We start from the raw sequence: 17,586 nt of genomic DNA on the forward strand, positions 1-17,586 counted from the left end.
AACAGTGTCCAGAATTTACCACTAATGCAATTAAATCAGAATCTCTAAAGGAGGTGAGATCTGAACACCAGGTTTTGTTTTCTGTTTGGTTTTTGCAATCTCAAGGATTAGACCCAGTGCTTTACAAATGGTACGCAGGCACCCCACCGTTATGCTGCACACTGTCCTGCATCAGTAGCTCAAGCACTCCCCAGGTGATTTGAATGTGAGTCTAAGACTGAGGACTCCTGCGGCAACCGTCCTGTTAGTGGCCACACTGTCCTTATGGAGCTCTTTCTGTTTTGTGTCTTGTTACCAGTTTGTCTCCCATGTGAATGTCTGCTTATTTTCTAAATGAAGGTAGCTTATTGACACCATAAATCACATCTTCATGTTTCCATCCATGCTTTTTTATCAATGGGTGACATGGGATAGTGTAAAATGATTTGTTTGCTAATGAAAGAGTACCCCAAAGCCACAGCTCTTCTATGACTGTCATATTTTTAAAAAGTACACTTCATCTTATTGCTTCATAGTTAGGAGTGTGTAAGATCTAAGATAAGAGTCATTCACATTCCTCAAGAATCTAAAGCAAAAAGATGTCAGATCCCAATGGCTGCTCTGTCATCTTGTTTTACTTTTCCTCTTCAGACCTTGGATCCACTGATTCATTAACAAAGCTAAGCTAACCCTGACAAGTGTAGCCATAGAAACAACAGCCAGGGTTCCTGACATTTGCAGCTAAGATACTTCTGTCAAGGACACATACCAAAGTTCTGAGAGCTCTTATCAGGATTTTATCTGGAAAGATTCCCCTGAAAAGGTCACAAACGGAAAGCCAAAAGCCAACAGTGGTAGAGCACTTGCCCAACATACACAAGACCCTATATTCAGCCTCCAGAGCACTACAAAAAAGGAGAAGAAGGAAGGAAGGAAGGAAGGAAGGAAGGAAGGAAGGAAGGAAGGAAGGAAGGAAGGAAGGAAGGAAGGAAGGAAGGAAGGAAGGAAGGAAGGAAGGAAGGAAGGAAGGAAGGCAGGCAAGCATCTGAAATCTGAGTTGAATCGGTTCACCACAAAAAAAGAATAACTAAGCAGAAGTAACTAGCAGCATGCGTGCAAAGGCCCTGAAGGTGATCTCAGCAAAAGAGAATTGTGAAGTGGAAGCTTAGAAGAAAGATTATTTTCTGACTTTTGTTTTTTGTTTTTGTTTTTTGACACAGGGTTTCTCTGTGTGGCCCTGGCTGTCCTGGAACTTGCTCTGTAGACCAGGCTGTCCTTAAACTCAGAGAGCCACCTGCCTCTGCCTCCTGAGTGTTGAGATTAAAGGCATGTGCCACCACCACCTGGATGAACTGTGTTTTCTTAATGATCCTGGTATTTCTTTTCTTCTTCTTTTGGCCCAAGAGTGAGTTGGAATGAAATAGTCCTTTGGGAAAACAAGGTCTCTGACTGTCTTTGGTGATGGAGAGCTTTCTCTCACTCTTCCCTCCCCTCCCACCCCTCACCTCATATGTGCTAGGTAAGCACTGTACCATAGAGCTACATTGCTTCTGATGTTCTCTGTTCTGTTAAAGCCTTGTTCCCAGCCAGGAAGCCTTTACTGACCAGCTAGGTATCCCCAGTTTTGTGTGGCTGAAGAGGATGTGCCTATATATAGACCAAGTAGGCCTATCTATGTCATAGGAGCTCAGAAAATATGTATGTTCTGTCTTTTATTCTGCTTCGAAGATTTCCTATTAAGTTTATGCTGTAGCTTAATACTGTACTAGTGTCATGCGCTCTCATGTCTCTTGTGTGACATTAATTTACTTTAAACTTTGAGAGTGGATGTAGAATTTAGTTAGGAGACACTCCAAGAGATAAAGGAAGGAGGTTATAGTGATTTGGACAAGGGGTAGTAATGACTATACAATGTGGAAAGATTCCAGAGTGGGTCAGGAGATAGATCAGCCAAATATCTTCATTGGATTTGAAAAATAAGTGATTTCTGGGTCCTCTGTAGATGGTGATAGTGAGGCATGGTGGCTCACACCTTCAATCCTAACACTTAGGAAGCTGAAATAGGTGAACCTCTGTGAGTTCAAGGCCAACCTGATCTACACAGCAAGTTCCAGGACAGACAGAGTTACAGAACAAACAAACAAACAAACAAAAAAGAAAGAAATAGAGATAGATAGATAGATAGATAGATAGATAGATAGATAGATAGATAGATAGATAGATACAATGTTAAGGGTTTAAGATACTTCTGAGGTGACATTCAAAGTGGAAATACTGAGTAAATGCTTTGGACATACAGATAGAACTTTAGGATTTACAAGAAACTACTGTAATTTTGGAAGGGGGTTATAAGAAAAGTGGTGGCCCATGGCTTTAATCCCAGCACTTGTGAGGCAGAGGCAGGTGGATCTCTGTGAGTTCGAGGCCAGCCTGGTCTACAAGAGCTAGTTCCAGGTCTCCAAAGCTACAGAGAAACCCTGTCTCGAAAAAACAAAAAAAGAAAAGGACTCAGAAGAGAGAACCTAGGATTGAGATTTAATGAATGTCAGCTTTTTAAAGGGTCAACTCAAGAAAGAAACATTAGTAAAGACAGCTGAGAAAGAAGAGGGCACTGGGGTGGGGCGGGGGGGGGGTTAAGAGTGAGACAGCAGGGGAGCTAGGGGAGAAGAGATACGAACTCTGAGGGTAGAGTGGAAGGAGGGGACCAGAATGGCAGCAAAAGAATTGGAGTTGCTTAAGAGTGGTTGGAATGGAGAAGGCAGTAGCAGGCACTCCTAGAAATGATTTGCTGAGTGCTAGAGAGATGCTTCAGTTAGGAGCACTGGCTGTTCTTTCAGAGGATCTGGAACCCAAGACATGTGATTGTTACACACACACATACATAAAAGAAATAAACATTAAGAGAAGCTTGTATATATATATACATACACGTATATATACATACATATATATACGTATATATATATAGTTTGCCAAATAGGAGATATTATTGAATATAAGGGTAATGGCTCCTTCCTGTAGGGGATTTAGGGTTCTAGGTATGGATCCCAAGGTTGGCGTTTTTCATGTTTTTGTTATATTTTGTCTTATGAGGCGATTTTACTATGTAGGTTTGGCTGGCCTGGAACTCACTGTGTAGATCAGGCTGTCCTTGAACACATAGAGATTTACCTGCCTCCTAAATTCCAGGATGCAAGCATTCCACCACCAGGCTTGGCCTCAGACTATATACATTGCTAGCTCAACCTCAAAATCCAGGACCCAAATGATGTTTCCACCTCTAGTTCCCTTGCACTAGTACCATAGTCACAGACCACTGCACCTGCATCTGGCTCTTGGGTTGTTTTGTGTGTTTGCTTGTTTGTTATTCATTACTATTGGGGAGTGTACAACGTTGTGTGACCACTGAGGCACAGACACTTGTCTGCCATGGTCCACATGTGGAGGTAAGGGGACAACTTTAGCAAATCAGTTCTCTCTCTTTCTACCATTTGGGTCCCAGGAATCAAATGCAGGTTGTCTTTTACCCCTGAAACAATTCCACTGCTCCCCCCAATTTTTATTTCCTTCAGTGTTGGAGACTTGACTGTTTTAAAACATTGGCAGGCTCATTAGAGAGAGAAAAAGTGAAGATCCTAAAGATGTTAGAAACAAAGCATAAATATGAAATGAAGTGTGGGTATCTGTCCCACGCTACTGAAATCAGTATGTGATTTCACTATATTATTTGTTTGTTTTGAAACGGGGTCTCCCTACATAGCCCTGGCTGTCTTGGAACTCACTGGTAGACCAGGTTGGCCTTGAACTCACAGAGATCCACCTCTCTCTTTCTCTGTGTCTCTCTTTCTCACTCTCCATCCCCCCTTCTTTCCCTCCCTCCTGAGTGCAGGATTAAAGACATGTACCACCATACAGAGCAACCTGTGATTTTAAAAGGAATCTATCTATCTGTGCATTGTAATGAGGGGGAAATAGGCTATCAGGTTTGCTTTTGCTTACTTTTTTCCTGTTAGAGATTAGAAACAAAAAGTAGTGTTCTGGGTTATGCTAAAGTTGGTAAGAAACAAATATGAGGTTTGAGGAGTAGCAGAGTGGTAAAGAAACTTGCTTAGCAGGTTCTACAAAGCCCTGGATTCATTCTCCAGCACTACTAAATAAATAAATACAACAATAATTTGTTAATTCTTTTTACACTTTGACTAAGAGTGATAGCTTCTTCCCCACAGAATTTTAACATTTAACATTAAGTGAAAATCCATTTAGTTGTTTTAAAAGTGACTGATAAATGAGAAATTTATTTTAAAGGTAAGAAAGGGGAGGAGAATGGGGAGCAGGAGCAGGGAGTGACTCCACCACAGGCAGAAGTGTGTCCTTCCCTAAGAAGGGGCCAAAGGACAGCATGTTGTTCATTAAATAATAGCAGATTAAATAATACATGTGTAGTTGAGTGGTGGAGCACTCCCACATACAAATGGGCTGGAGTGTGTCTCCGTTTAAGAACATGCACTTGCCTCACAGAGCTCCTGCTTGAGGATCTGACGTACTTCTGGCCCCATGGGGCACTGCACTTGTGCACCAGCCACAAACAAACACATAGTTTGGGGCTTTTTGTTGATGTTTAAGGGAGCAAAATGGTACACAGAAAGGGAAAGGCTGGTTTGGGTTAGATTGGTCCTATCAGCTTAATTTTTTAAGTAAATAAAACCAGACAATGTAGAATTTTTTGCATATGCTTTCTAGTTGTATCTCTCTGTTTTGTGAAATGAGATTGTAAGCCCCAGAGCTATTTGTCAGTTAGCATGCCAGAAGGTTCCTCCTGTTCCATTGTGATGTGTTGACTACCAGCTCCAGGCAAAACCAGATGAATTTGAGCAGAGAAGCTATCTGCTTGGGCTCTTTATTGGATTGCACTAGATAGAATAATTACTGTACTTCAGACATATGACTTTAAACATATTCCTTAATATAATGTTGGCTAGTTTAGGAAAATTTAACAAATTTTCATTTGTTGTTTCTGATTAAGGGTCAACTGTATTTGTTGGTAACAGACCAGGGGTTTCTTACTGAAGAAAAAGTTGTCTGGGAAAGCCTGCACAATGTAGATGGTGATGGGAATTTTTGTGACTCAGAATTCCATCTTCGACCTCCTTCAGATCCTGAGACTGTGTACAAAGGTCAACAAGACCAAATCGATCAGGTAAAATTGTTTTTCCCCACCACCCATCGCATTGTCTAAAGTGCATATTCTTTTTCTTCCTCCCTCCCCCCCTTTTTGAGATATGGTCTCACTATACCCTGACTTGTCTGGAGCTCCCTATGTAGACCAGAACTCAGAGATCTGCCTGCCTCTGTTTCTCAAATGCTGAGACTAAAGACTTGTGCCACCATACCTCACTAAAGTGCATATTCTTCACTGAGGCAAGGTGATGTGCACAGCTGCTTGGGAGACTGGGGGATGTCACTGAGCTCACAAGTTGGAACCAGCCTGGGCAACATAGCAAGATCTGGTGTCAACAAGGAAAAGCAAATTCTTTTCAAGTGTCAGTTTGTTTATCTAAAACTTTTGATTCATGCATAAATTTTATTTATTTGTGTGTTTTTGAAGCCAGGGTTCCTGGCTGTCCTGAAACTCACTATAAAGAACACTATGGCCTCAAACTCACAGAGGTCCACCTGCCTCTGCCTCTGAGTGATAGGATTAAAGGCGTGCGCCACCACTGCCAGACTATTCATCCATTAATTTACCTGTGAGTTCTCCTCACATTTCCTAAATAGGAAAGTGATCATTCTATAAATTCTCTGTGAACATCAATTATACACTATGATTCAGAAGGTGGATTGTGTTGACGGGTCATAGTGAGGACTTTGATTTTCACTCTAATTACACTAGATCAATTATGTTGAAGATTAAATGTGGAAACCGCATGAACCATTTTATTGTATTTCTTTACTTAGTTTGTTTGTGAGTGAATATGTATATCACAGTGTACCTGGAAGTCAAAGGACAGTGTACAGATCTGTCCTTTCCTACCAACCATGGGTACTAGGAACTGAACTCCAGTCATCGGACTTGGCAGGAGGAGCTGAAACATAGACACAGTGAGGGGCTCTCTCTCTCTCTCTCTCTCTCTCTCTCTCTCTCTCTCTCTCTCTCTCTCTCTCTCTCTCTCTCTCTCTCTCTCTCTCTCTCTTCTCCACATTGTCCTGGCTGTCCTCGATCTGTAGACCAGGCTGTCCTCGAACTCAGAGATTCACCTGTCTCTGCCTCCAAGTGCTGGGACTAAGGTATGCACTACCACCACCCAGTGAGAGATAATAAGTAAGTAAATAAACGTAAAAAATAATAAATCTGGTATAAGTTTGACCAAAATTAACTTCTCATAGGAGATAATCTCGGTATGTAGCTAGAAGATATAACTACCCAGTAATTGAATTCGACAATAGCTACTTTGGCTTTAAAAATCATCTTTTGGGGCTAGGAAAATAGCTCAGTTTATAAAGTACCTGCTGCCCACTCATAGGACCTGAGTTCAATCCCCAGCACCCATGTAGAAAGCTGGAAATGGTCACATACACTTGTAATCTCAGTGCTGGGAGGCAGAGACAAGATGATCCCTGGGACTCACCGGCCAGCATGAAAACCTGAGTTCAAATTCCCAACGTCCATGTAAAAAGTTGAGTATGGCAACATATCCCTGTAACCCCAGCATTAGGGATGGAAACAAGTGTCTCCTGAGAGCTGACTACCTGGCTTGGCTTAGTCCAAAAGATGAACCTCTAATTCACTAAGACACCCTGTCTCGAGACAGTTAATACAGACTGTTTCAGTGCAGAAAGATAACCAGTGTCCTGCTCTGCCCAGCAAGTGTGCACACAGGCACATACTTGTACTACTTCCACCCTCACACACACAGAAAGAGAGAAACGTGGATGACACTGCGGTTGTCCTGGCTTCCACTCACAGGCAACTTTGAGGTGAGCCAGGTCTTCCTCAAAAATGAGTAACTAAGGACTGGAGAGATGGTTCAGTTCATTCAGGCTACTCTTCCAGAAGACCAGGTTTAATTCCCAGCAACAAATGGAGGCTCACATCTGTCTGTAACTCTAGTTCCAGGAGCTCTGGCATACATGCAGGAAAAAAATGAGTAACTAAATAATGTAAAATAAAAACCCGAATCATTCTTTGAGCTGAATATGGTATTAGCTGTAGTCCCGGCCCTCGGGATGCCCAGGCGCACAGATCTGAAAGACCAGCCTGAGATACTTCATAAGACCTGGTCAGAGCAGAGCAAAACAGTCTGGGGGAGGAGGAGAGAACTGAGCAAAGAATCTTATGAAGTTCTTAAACTATTTAAAAACAATGCTAAATGAAAAATAAAAAGCTTAAAATAGTTTTGGAGGGTGGGAGATATGTTTGAATTTCTATGTGAATGTGGAACATACTAGAGGCTATAAATACTCCACAGTTACATCTGTTACAGTGATTTCAGCTCTCACGTCTGCTTTTCTGCCTTTTCTGCATGTTCCTTGCTCACGTGTTTCTTTTGAAAATGGGAACTTTTTTCAATAGCTTTCTTTTTTTAAAAATATTTATTTATTTATTATGTATACAGTATTCTGTCTGTGTGTATGCCAGAAGAGGGCACCAGACCTCATTACAGATGGTTGTGAACCACCATGTGGTTGCTGGGAATTGAACTCAGGACCTTTGGAAGAGCAGGCAATGCCCTTAACTGCTGAGCCATCTCTCCAGCCCTTCAGTAGCTTTCTTTTCCTTTTTTTTTTTTTTTTTGTTTTGATTTTTCGAGACAGGGTTTCTCCGTAGCTTTTGGTTCCTGTCCTGGAACTAGCTCTTGTAGACCAGGCTGGCCTCGAACTCACAGAGATCCTCCTGCCTCTGCCTCCCGAGTGCTGGGATTAAAGGCGTGCACCACCACCACCCGGCTCTTCAATAGCTTTCTTATATGACTTATTTATTGCTTCTAGAAAAGATTTTAAACTAAATGCTAAAACTGTGTAGAACCGTGATAATAATGAAGGAAATCTGTAGCTCTACAAAGAAGAAAGTCCTTAGAAATAGAGCTTTAAAGGCCTATGCTGTAAAAGTCATTCTCAGACTCATAGTGGGTGTCTGTTCCTGGGTCACATCTCAAAGCTGAAGCGTTGTGATTGAACTCCTCAGGACTACCTTATGGCACTGTCACTGCAGCAAGAACAGCAGAGCCAAGAGATCAACTGGGAGCAGATCCCAGAAGGAATCAGTGACCTGGAGTTGGCGAAGAAACTCCAAGAGGAGGAGGACAGACGAGCCTCTCAGTACTACCAGGAGCAGGAGCAGGCACAGGCGGCTGTGGCTGCTACCACCACTTCCACACAGGTCCAGGTAAAACTATAGCTCTGTGAATCTCAAACACAACAGTCACTTTAGCAGTAAAAGAATTTTTGCTTGGCAGAAACAGTTGTAAGTCAGCTCTGGCTTTTCAACTGTGTTAGCATGTCAGCACCCAAGGAGTTGAGGCTCTTTTGTTTGTTTTGCTGGGGGTTTTTTTAGATTTATTTATTTTATTTTATTTTTTGTTTTTCAAGAAAGGATTTTTCTGTGTAGCCTAGAACTCAACAGAAATCTGTCTGCTTCTGCCCCCCAAATGCTGGGATTAAAGGCATGTGCCACCACTGCATGGCTTAGATTTATTTTATGCATATGAGTGTTTTTCTTACATGTGCACCATGTATGTGCCTGGTGCCTGTGGAAGTCAGAAGAAGGCATGGGATCCCCTGGGATTAGAGTTATAGATGGTGGTGAGCCACCATGTGGGTGCTGGGAATCAAACCCAGGTCCTCGACAAGAACAAGTCTTCAATGTTGAGTCATCTCTCCAGCTCTCCCTGTGTGATGTTTCACATTGTTCTAAGGTTTTTACCATCCAAACATATTTCTGATTTCATGAAGACATTTTTTCAGAGCTTCTGTTAAGATAGGAGGATCTCAAGAACTTGCTGGCCACCAACTTAGCTCCAGATTCTGTGAGAGAACATCTCTCAAGGAAATAAGATTGAGAGTGACAGAGAACACCAAATGAGCACCTCTGACCTCACACTCATACCCTCCAAAACACACACATGTGGCTTAAATTCTAACTGCTATTAATAATAAAAACCCAGAGTCAGATATAGGGGTTAATGACAAAGATCAGAGAAGCAGAGCGGCCAGACACTAGAGAGACCTTTTACCTCTACTGAATCCTTCAACTGAAGGGGTGATCCTGGCTCTATGAATCCTCAGACTGCAGACTGCATCTGAGCGCCTGTCTCCTCCCACTTTATATTCCTCTTTCCGCCTGACCATATCCTATAGTGGTATATATTGTGTTTTAATAAATGAAGCTTGCCTGAAGATCAGAGAGCAAAGCAACCATACAGGCCAGGGAGTGGTGGCACACACCTTTAATCCCAGGACTAGGGTTTAATCTTGGGGGTGGGACCACAGAAGCAGATGGACCTCTTGAGTTCAAGGCCACCTGGGCAACAAGCGATTGACTCTGTCTAAAATAGAAACAGAGCTCTCACAAAGATGCTCATGGCATTTGGGATCCCACGCCTTTAATCCCAGCGCTAGGGAGGTGGAGACAGGAGCGATATGGCTGGGCAGAGAGGAATATAAAGGAGTATGGCGTCTTCAGGATTAGAGGAGACCATATCTCACCCATTTTCAGTCTGAGGTGGAGATAAGAGAAAGTAGCTAGCTGCTTTGCTTGTCTGTCTCCAGGTTGAACCCCAACCTGGTTTTTTTATCATTTGTGCTACAATATCCCTTTCTGTCTCTACTTCCCTAGTGCTAGGATTAAAGGCATGTGACTCCCAAATACTGGAATTAATGGTTTGAGCCACCACCAGTTGTTTCTCTTTTAGACTGGATCAATTTCGTGTAGCCCAGGGTGACCTTGAACTCACAGGGATTTGTCTGCGCCTCTGTCTCCGAACGCTGGGATTAAAGGTGTGAGCCACCACTGCTTGGCTCTATGGCTAACTAGTGGCTTAGCTCTGTACTCTGATCTTCAGGCAAGCTTTATTTGTTAGATTACAAACAAATTATCACAACACACACACACACATTCTCTCTTTTTCCCTCTCTTTCATTAAAATACATGTAAAACTTCTGCTTCTAAATAAAGCACTAGCTATCCAAACAGCAGGTGAGTGCTACCATATTATTTTATTTCATTCAAATTCTCTGATCTCATAGTACACACTTATTATTTTACACTCTCAGTTATCAGAATTCTTGTCTTTTGCTTTAAGATTTGTTTGTTATGGTATACAATAAAGTCTTGAAGAAATACTACAGTTTTCCAAAATTGTCAGTTTAACATAAATATTTCTCTTTTGAGGGGGTGGGATGAGACAGTGTTTCACTGTTTAGCTCTGGCTGTTCTAGAACTTGCTTTTAGACCAGGCCGACTGTGAACTCACAGAGATCTGCCTGCCTTTGCCTCCAGAATGCTGGGATTAAAGGCATGTGCCACCACTGCCCGGTTACATAAATATTTCTTCAACTAGAATCTTAAATAGTTTAGATAATTATAGATTTTGAATAATGAGTACATAACTAATTATACATTATTTGTGTCAGTTATTCTGTATATTAATTACTTCTCTCACACCTGACAGAAGCAACTTAGAGATTTGTTGAGATTTGCAGGAAAGGGTACAGCTCCTCAGGATGAGGAAGGCATGGTTGGACAGTGTTCAGTTGATGAAGGTGGGAGTTGGTGGCACAGCATCTCCCATCCTTTCCATCAGGAAGCAGCAACCTAAGCAGACAGGAAGACATGCCCTGCCTCTTGCCTCACATCCACTCTTATGTGGACCGCCAGACCCTCTTATTTAAGATACCCCAAACTTCTCACAGCAACAGGCCAGCAACAGGACCGGGGCATCTGCCATTCAAACCTTAACACCTGTAAACAGAAACCGTGCCCCACAGCATCTGTATCTGTGAGGATACCTTTTGCCTTGTGGTTCTAGCTAGCTCTGATTCTGTTCCGGTGTGTGTTTCTCCTACAGCAGGGCCAGCCAGCACAACCCTCTCCATCAAGTGTAAAACAGCCTGGAAATAGTGAACGGAAACGCAAAGAACCTCGGGAAAAAGAGAAAGAAAAGGAAAAAAATAGTTGTGTGATATTATAGGAAGTGCTGGCATCTGTGGGAACCACCTATGCAGATGACGGAAAGGAAGACCCAGTACCTACCGTCTGTGCCTGATCTCTCAATGGATTTTGTTCTTGCTTTCCAGGGGAAGGTTGTTACTTTGTTACAATCAACTTTTTTAAGTTACACAATATACTCTTTACGAGCTGGAGTTTTGTTACAAAGTGGAACTGTTGTATGTTGTCACTTGTAGCCAAATAAGTATATCACTTCTATTTTATGTTTAGTGATATGACAACTCTAATCAGTTTGTAAGCTACTGTGTGTCCGACAATGGATGGAGGTCACCTGAGTGAGTCCTATCCTTCGCAAGATGTAATTATCAGCACAGCTATTTCTGAAACATTTATGCTAAATTATGTTCTAATCCATAAGAAATGAGGAGTTTAATATAGGGAGAGGAAAAAAAGCAGGAATAAATGACCCTTCATTGTACACTGAACTGGCTCAGCCCTTGAACAGCTTTACCTTTCTTTAGCAATGTACATTTTAGATATTATCTTGAGAACTGATAATGAAGCTTGGATCCAATTTAGATAGAAAAATTTTTTATTTTCCAATAGCAAAAAAACCCACAAAAATTATATGACATTAATACATATAACCTATCCAAATCAGATACTGACTTTGTAGTATTGTGAGATTCTGAGGAATTTTAACACCTTTAGGTAACCTGAATGGTGGTTTCTGTTTGTTAAGGATGTGGTGAGTGAGGAGACCACACTCATGTTTTAGCCTTGTAAATAGGATGGCAGAGAAGAGCAGAGTTCACTGTCTACCTTTTTCTAGATTTACCTTGAACCTTAAATTTTAAATCATGTTTATTGCTAGAAAATTAAGCATAGTTATTTAAACCAATAAAAAGCACATTTCTGAAGGAAAGTTAATCTCTTGACTCTAATGAAAAGATATTAATAAAATTGTGAACATAGCAGGAATCTGAAGGAATTTATGTAAAAGCAGTCAGATTTTTTAACTTATGAGAACCAAATAAACCTAAGACATCTTATATCATTTATAGGATTCTGAAAGAATATTTACTCAGCTTTGTGATGAGGCAGCACATATTGTAATTTCTAGATCAAGTTTGAAAACTATCCTTAACAGTCCTTTTTATATACTTTGTATTTAAAGTTTGTTTCAGTCATTTTTAAAGATTATTGCCGGTACAGGTAGCTGTATGATTTGCCCTAAGCCTCAGTAAACTTGTTTATTCAGGACCATCAGAAATTGAACGTCCAGTCAGAGAATATTTCTTGTGGTCTGGAGACAACGAAAGACTGCAAAAAAAAAAAAAAAGTAGTGTAGAGTTTCTTAAGACTATTGTCATCAACATTCTCCATGACCCCAAACCAACTGCAGGATGGATCTGTATGTAAAAAGTAGAGTTTTATTTATGAAAAGTATTATTCTAAGGGGAAAAATTCAGGGCTATGCTGTATCCTTTATACTCTTCTATATTACACGTCTACTTATGTTCTTTGTTATTCAGATTTCCTATGCTAGCATGGGAACCAATCAGAGAACCTGCTGGGCTATAAAATTTGTGTATAAAATACTTGGTAAGTCTCTTGATTCCAACCTAGAGTGAGTATGAACTGTCAAAGACCAGAGCCCTATGGTGGGCTGACTCGGCAGAAACACATAGACAGCAACACTCTGATACTCAGAGGAGAAAGCTCAATCCTCAGGGTTTGCTTTTCCCAGAACCGTCTATTATTTTAATTTAGAAAACAATAACCTTGAGTAATTTTAAAAAGTATACTTGAGGCATATTTTTCCATAATTATATATAATATCTATTTATTGCCCTTAAAATCTATATATAGAAATTATGTTATTTTTACTATCTTAATTTGTTCCAAAGATAATACTGACATACTGCATTCCCTCTAGAAGAAAAAAAGAAGAAACAAAGCAAACACAACTCACTCAAAACCAGCATCGCTATCAGATAAGTAGGTGTCAGTGTGTACTCATGACAAGCAATGAGTTGTGTTTATTAATCCAATCTTTTATCAGATTTTCAAGTCGGGCTTGGTTACATTCCTGGAATTGTTTGATATGACAAGAGTCATAATATTTGTTTTGATTACTGTGGGAGAGATTAAATGTTTGGCTCTTAAAACAAATTTGTGAGATGCTTTCCTGTCCTCAAAGGCTGTCAAGGATCAAAACTGTTGCATGCTTGTTTCCTATGTTATGCTCAAGGTAGCAAGTGGTATTCAGGCATATTGTTGCTTATTTGGGTACAAAGGACTTTGAATATGTTATTTTGAGGGATTTTCCCCCCTCCCAATACTTTGTAATACTTGAAATTGTTATACATATCTTGCTAACAGACGTTAGAATTTAAACATTTTGGAGCTTAATGTTTCTAGACTAAATTTCAGGCACATTTGACCAATGTGCCCACTCAGCATGAGAACTGGCAGGAGGCAGGTGGAAGAGCAGATAGGGTCCCTGGCTTTTCTCTTGCTTTCAAAGCAGTCTTAAAGTTAGTAGGTCAGTCTTTATTAGTGTGCACTTCTTGATGGGTAACCCTGTTGTATAACTTGCTATGACTTGTACTAGTTTGTCAATACCGAGGAGCGTGTTCTGTTTCTGAAGTAGGTTTCCATGACCTCTGTTTGGGTCTCAAAGCAAAACTTCCTATCAAATGAAAGTCATCATTTTAAAAATATGCACAAATCCCAGCACTCGGGAGGCAGAGGCAGGCAGATCTCTGTGAGTTCGACACCAGCCTGGTCTACAGAGCTAGTTCCAGGACAGGCTCCAAAGCCGCAGAGAAACCCTGTCTCGAAAAACCAAAAAATAAATAATAAAAATATGCACAAACACGCCAGGTTTAGGAGTGTCACCAGCAGTAGAACATTTGCCTGGCATGCTCAAGGCCCTGGGTTCAGTCCCCAGAACATGCATATGTGCACAGACACACTGAGAAGTATGGTGTCAAGCAGTTAATCATGGCATTGGCTTTAGGCCCAGCCAGTGTTCATGGGCAGAATAACTTCCTCCATGTTTTAAGGTCAGGCTAGGGTTTGAGCAAGACAGAGGCTTAACTTTGGGTTAGGTGATCTTGTTTCTCTTGCCTCGCTTTTCTTCAGTTTGTTTTGAATTCTTCCTCATGCTCCTCATATCAGATATAAGTTTAATAAACTCGTGTTGGCCATTCTGTTCTCACACAACAGCTTCACAGCATTTTGTTTTCTGTGAGTCATAAACTCAGTGCAGACCTTGAGGACCAGAGGGCAGATGTGAGGAAAAGGGAAGACTCATGGTCATTGTCTGTGTTGGCCTGTGAACAGATGTCTGTAAAAATCCTAGCAAATCAAGGCAAGAATTTTAAGAACTGTCATTGGTCTTGCTGTGTAGCCAGCTGACCTGGAATCAACTGTTGTAGCCCTGGCTAGCTTCAAACCCAAAATCCTCCTGCCTCAGCTTCTCACTGCCGTGATTACAGGCACATGCCATCATAGCCAGCTTGTTTAAACTTTTGTAAAGCTAACAGCAAACGGATTGCATTTTGCTTACCTTTCTTATCCATTGTACCAGTTACTATTTTTCTTACGAAAGCTTACAGGTTTGCATGTATCATTGTCGTAGGCATAGAATTTAAATTGAAAAATTAATGTTTGACAAAATAAGGCAAAGACATTAAAGGTAATTATTCATATTTTAAGGGATTAGACATGTGAAATCCTGGATCCTTTGATGTTTGAAGCTTTTGTCTGAGCATGGTAATACACACTGTCACCCCACCTTTGAGGAAGGTGAAGCAGGAGGATCCTGAGTTCAAGGCAAGCCTGGGCAAGTAGTAAGACCCCGTCTCCAAACACAAACCTGACTTTGTCTTGTTTTGGTAATCATCGTGCGCTTCAGTTTCCTGTGTGCAGGGTGCGCCTGTTCTGCCGCTCCCCATACTTGCTTCTCCTGAGCACTGAGAATTACTGAAATCATCACAGACATTGCACAGCCTCTGTTCTTGAATGTGCAGACTTTATAATGACTTAAATCAGTTTTTTTTTAATGCCATTAGCTGGTAGAATTATTTCAAATGTGGCATTATCGTTGCTTTTGTACGTGGTAGACTAGTATCAGGAGCAGGAGTATTTGGCATATAAAATGCACTTCACAGACCTGTTCTCCTGGTATTTGGCATATAAAATGCACTTTACAGACCTGTTCTCCTGGTATTTTTTACAGATTAAGTGCTTAGAGCCTCTTGGTCTTTTCCTCCAGAGTAAAGTAGCATCAGGAACTGACCGGTCTCTCCGCTGGTGTCAGTGTAGACTACTTATTTGTGGCTTGTTGTGAAAATGGACTCTGGTAGTGTACAAGTCAGCTCCTTTAGACAGTGAGAAATCATAAAAGAACACTTGAATCTGAGAGATGTTTCTCTGATAATTTAGTGTCTTTTGTTGCTGATGCAAAAGTTATGAATAATTGAGTTCACTTTTCTCAGATAACAGTTGAGAATAACTTTTAAAATTAAAAGCTCCCTGAAGGGAATAAATACAGAGAAGATAAAACAATAGGGTACCTTGCAGAATGCTGGAAAACTTACTTTGAAAATCTAAAATTTAATTCGTGCATGTATTTACTTAATCCTAGTATTTCTGCTATTAGGAAATAGAGCTTAACAAATTGATAAATGCATATATTTTTTTTACATGTAGGATTGTAGTTTCTTCTGAACTCAAGAAAACTAAACTCAACAAACAGGGTAAATATCTTCAACTCTTGCCTCAAATTCAATGTTCCTTTGTCCTGACAAAGGTTGGTTAGATTTGTCTAATAAGCTGGTATCTTTAGGGCATGACACCCTCCCATTAACTAGTTGAAATACGATGGCAAAGATAGGAAACCCAACCTTTGTCCCATGGTGAAGTTAAAAGAGCAAAAGCCCCATCCCAGAAAGTGCCCACTTTATCTAGCATGAATTGTAAAGATGTCACCTTTTAAATGTTCAATTCTGCACTGTCGCACCTGGAGAGGCACGGTGGCCCTGTAACTAGAGAATGCGCAGTCGCCGTCCTGTAGGCAGTCCTGGCGCCTTTGCCTTCAGTAGTCATTTTATAGCTGAATGCGCAAAGTCGGGGAGCTGAAATGCCCGTTATAAATCTCGAGTCACAACATCCTAACAGAATCTCCTATGAAGCAGCTGTAACTCAGATAAGAGATTGGTGTTCAATCTTTAAAATGATGTCTGGTTTGTCAGAATGTGTGTTGCTGTTCCTTCCCACCCATTATTTGTATGAGATAACCACTGTGAAAGGATTCAGTGTCTCGTCACTTCCCAGGTTTGTGTTTTAGTGAAGCTTTGCCCTAGTAGTTTTTGTTGACTTATTTTCCTCAATAAAATGGCAACTGTTGTCACAGATCCACATAGGACCAGGCAATAGAAGACTGCTAAATGACAGAAGGGATAATTTCCCAGCACATGTGATTCGTTTCCCTTGATATGGGCTGCATACGAAGGTTGAAACATGGAATTGGGAGAGCAAAAAGGTAAACAGAATGATAACAGAAACTGTCATTTTGAACAGCAGTAAGGAAAAGAAATAGGTCTTCTCCCCCGACTTGAGTGTGAGGCCAATTTATTCTGACCTGTGGAGCTATGTGCTGGCTGAAATGGGCTGTGGGAACTGTCTGTCTCAGCATCTTTTCTACTTCTAGCAAGTCACTCTTCTGCTTTAAATGCAAGTGAAGAATAAAGGCACAGAGACTGGGATATGTTCATTGAAAAGAGACACCTAAAATGCGCCTACTCATCACAGGGCTGAACTGATTTCTGTGAAATAAATTTATTGTTTTAAATGCTAATTATGCTAAGAACACCTCTAAAAATTATGTCTTAAATTTCAAGTTTCACTTTTGGAAACTACTCCTGAAAAGACATTGAACACAGGTGGGAAAGTATAAAATGTTCTGACAATGATTCAGTATTATTGTTTAATCTCAAATTCGTTGTTATACAAAGTGTAGTGTCATCATTGGGTTAAAACGCTGGATGTTTTTGTTAATATACTTAAAACTGTAACCAGTGAATAACATTGTAGTATTTTTTATTATAGATTATATTTTATTTCAATAAACTTTGATATTTAGACTGAACATTCTGTGTGTCAGCTCATCACAGTAAGCTGCTGTCCGTGTGGCTGGTCACATTTACCTGAGACTCACTTAGATCAATGTTTGACACAACAGACAGTTAATAATCAGCTCTAAACTGCAAACCTTGATTCTGGTGAGGAAGTCACCATCTCACACAGCTCTCTTATAAGAGGAGTTAGTTAGTTCAGGAAAAACTGAAAGGGATCATTTCCTCCTGCCCCTGTGGATCAGGCTGCCAGGCTACTGCTACATGTACCTCTACCCATAGAGCCATCTCATTTTA

General features: G+C 40.7%; 1 protein-coding gene across 2 annotated transcripts in view; it reads left to right on the forward strand.

Annotated features, from left to right (window-relative positions):
* Nucleotides 1-17,303, forward strand: part of Mindy2 (MINDY lysine 48 deubiquitinase 2) — a 69,997-nt gene extending 52,694 nt beyond the window's left edge. Inside the window, exons 7-9 of one of the 2 annotated variants that reach the window (XM_026779028.1) lie at nt 5,003-5,176; nt 8,162-8,362; nt 11,046-17,303. In XM_026779028.1, coding sequence (XP_026634829.1) covers nt 5,003-5,176; nt 8,162-8,362; nt 11,046-11,165 — 495 coding nt within the window. In that variant the 3' untranslated portion in view covers nt 11,166-17,303. Of the gene's footprint in view, nt 1-5,002; nt 5,177-8,161; nt 8,363-11,042 lie in introns of both variants that reach the window. The other variant, XM_005347663.3, reaches the window with a different exon arrangement.
* Nucleotides 17,304-17,586: the final 283 nt, after the last annotated feature.

Source organism: Microtus ochrogaster, chromosome 5, assembly GCF_000317375.1.
Source record: "Microtus ochrogaster isolate Prairie Vole_2 chromosome 5, MicOch1.0, whole genome shotgun sequence".
In the NCBI taxonomy this organism is placed as follows: domain Eukaryota; kingdom Metazoa; phylum Chordata; class Mammalia; order Rodentia; family Cricetidae; genus Microtus; species Microtus ochrogaster.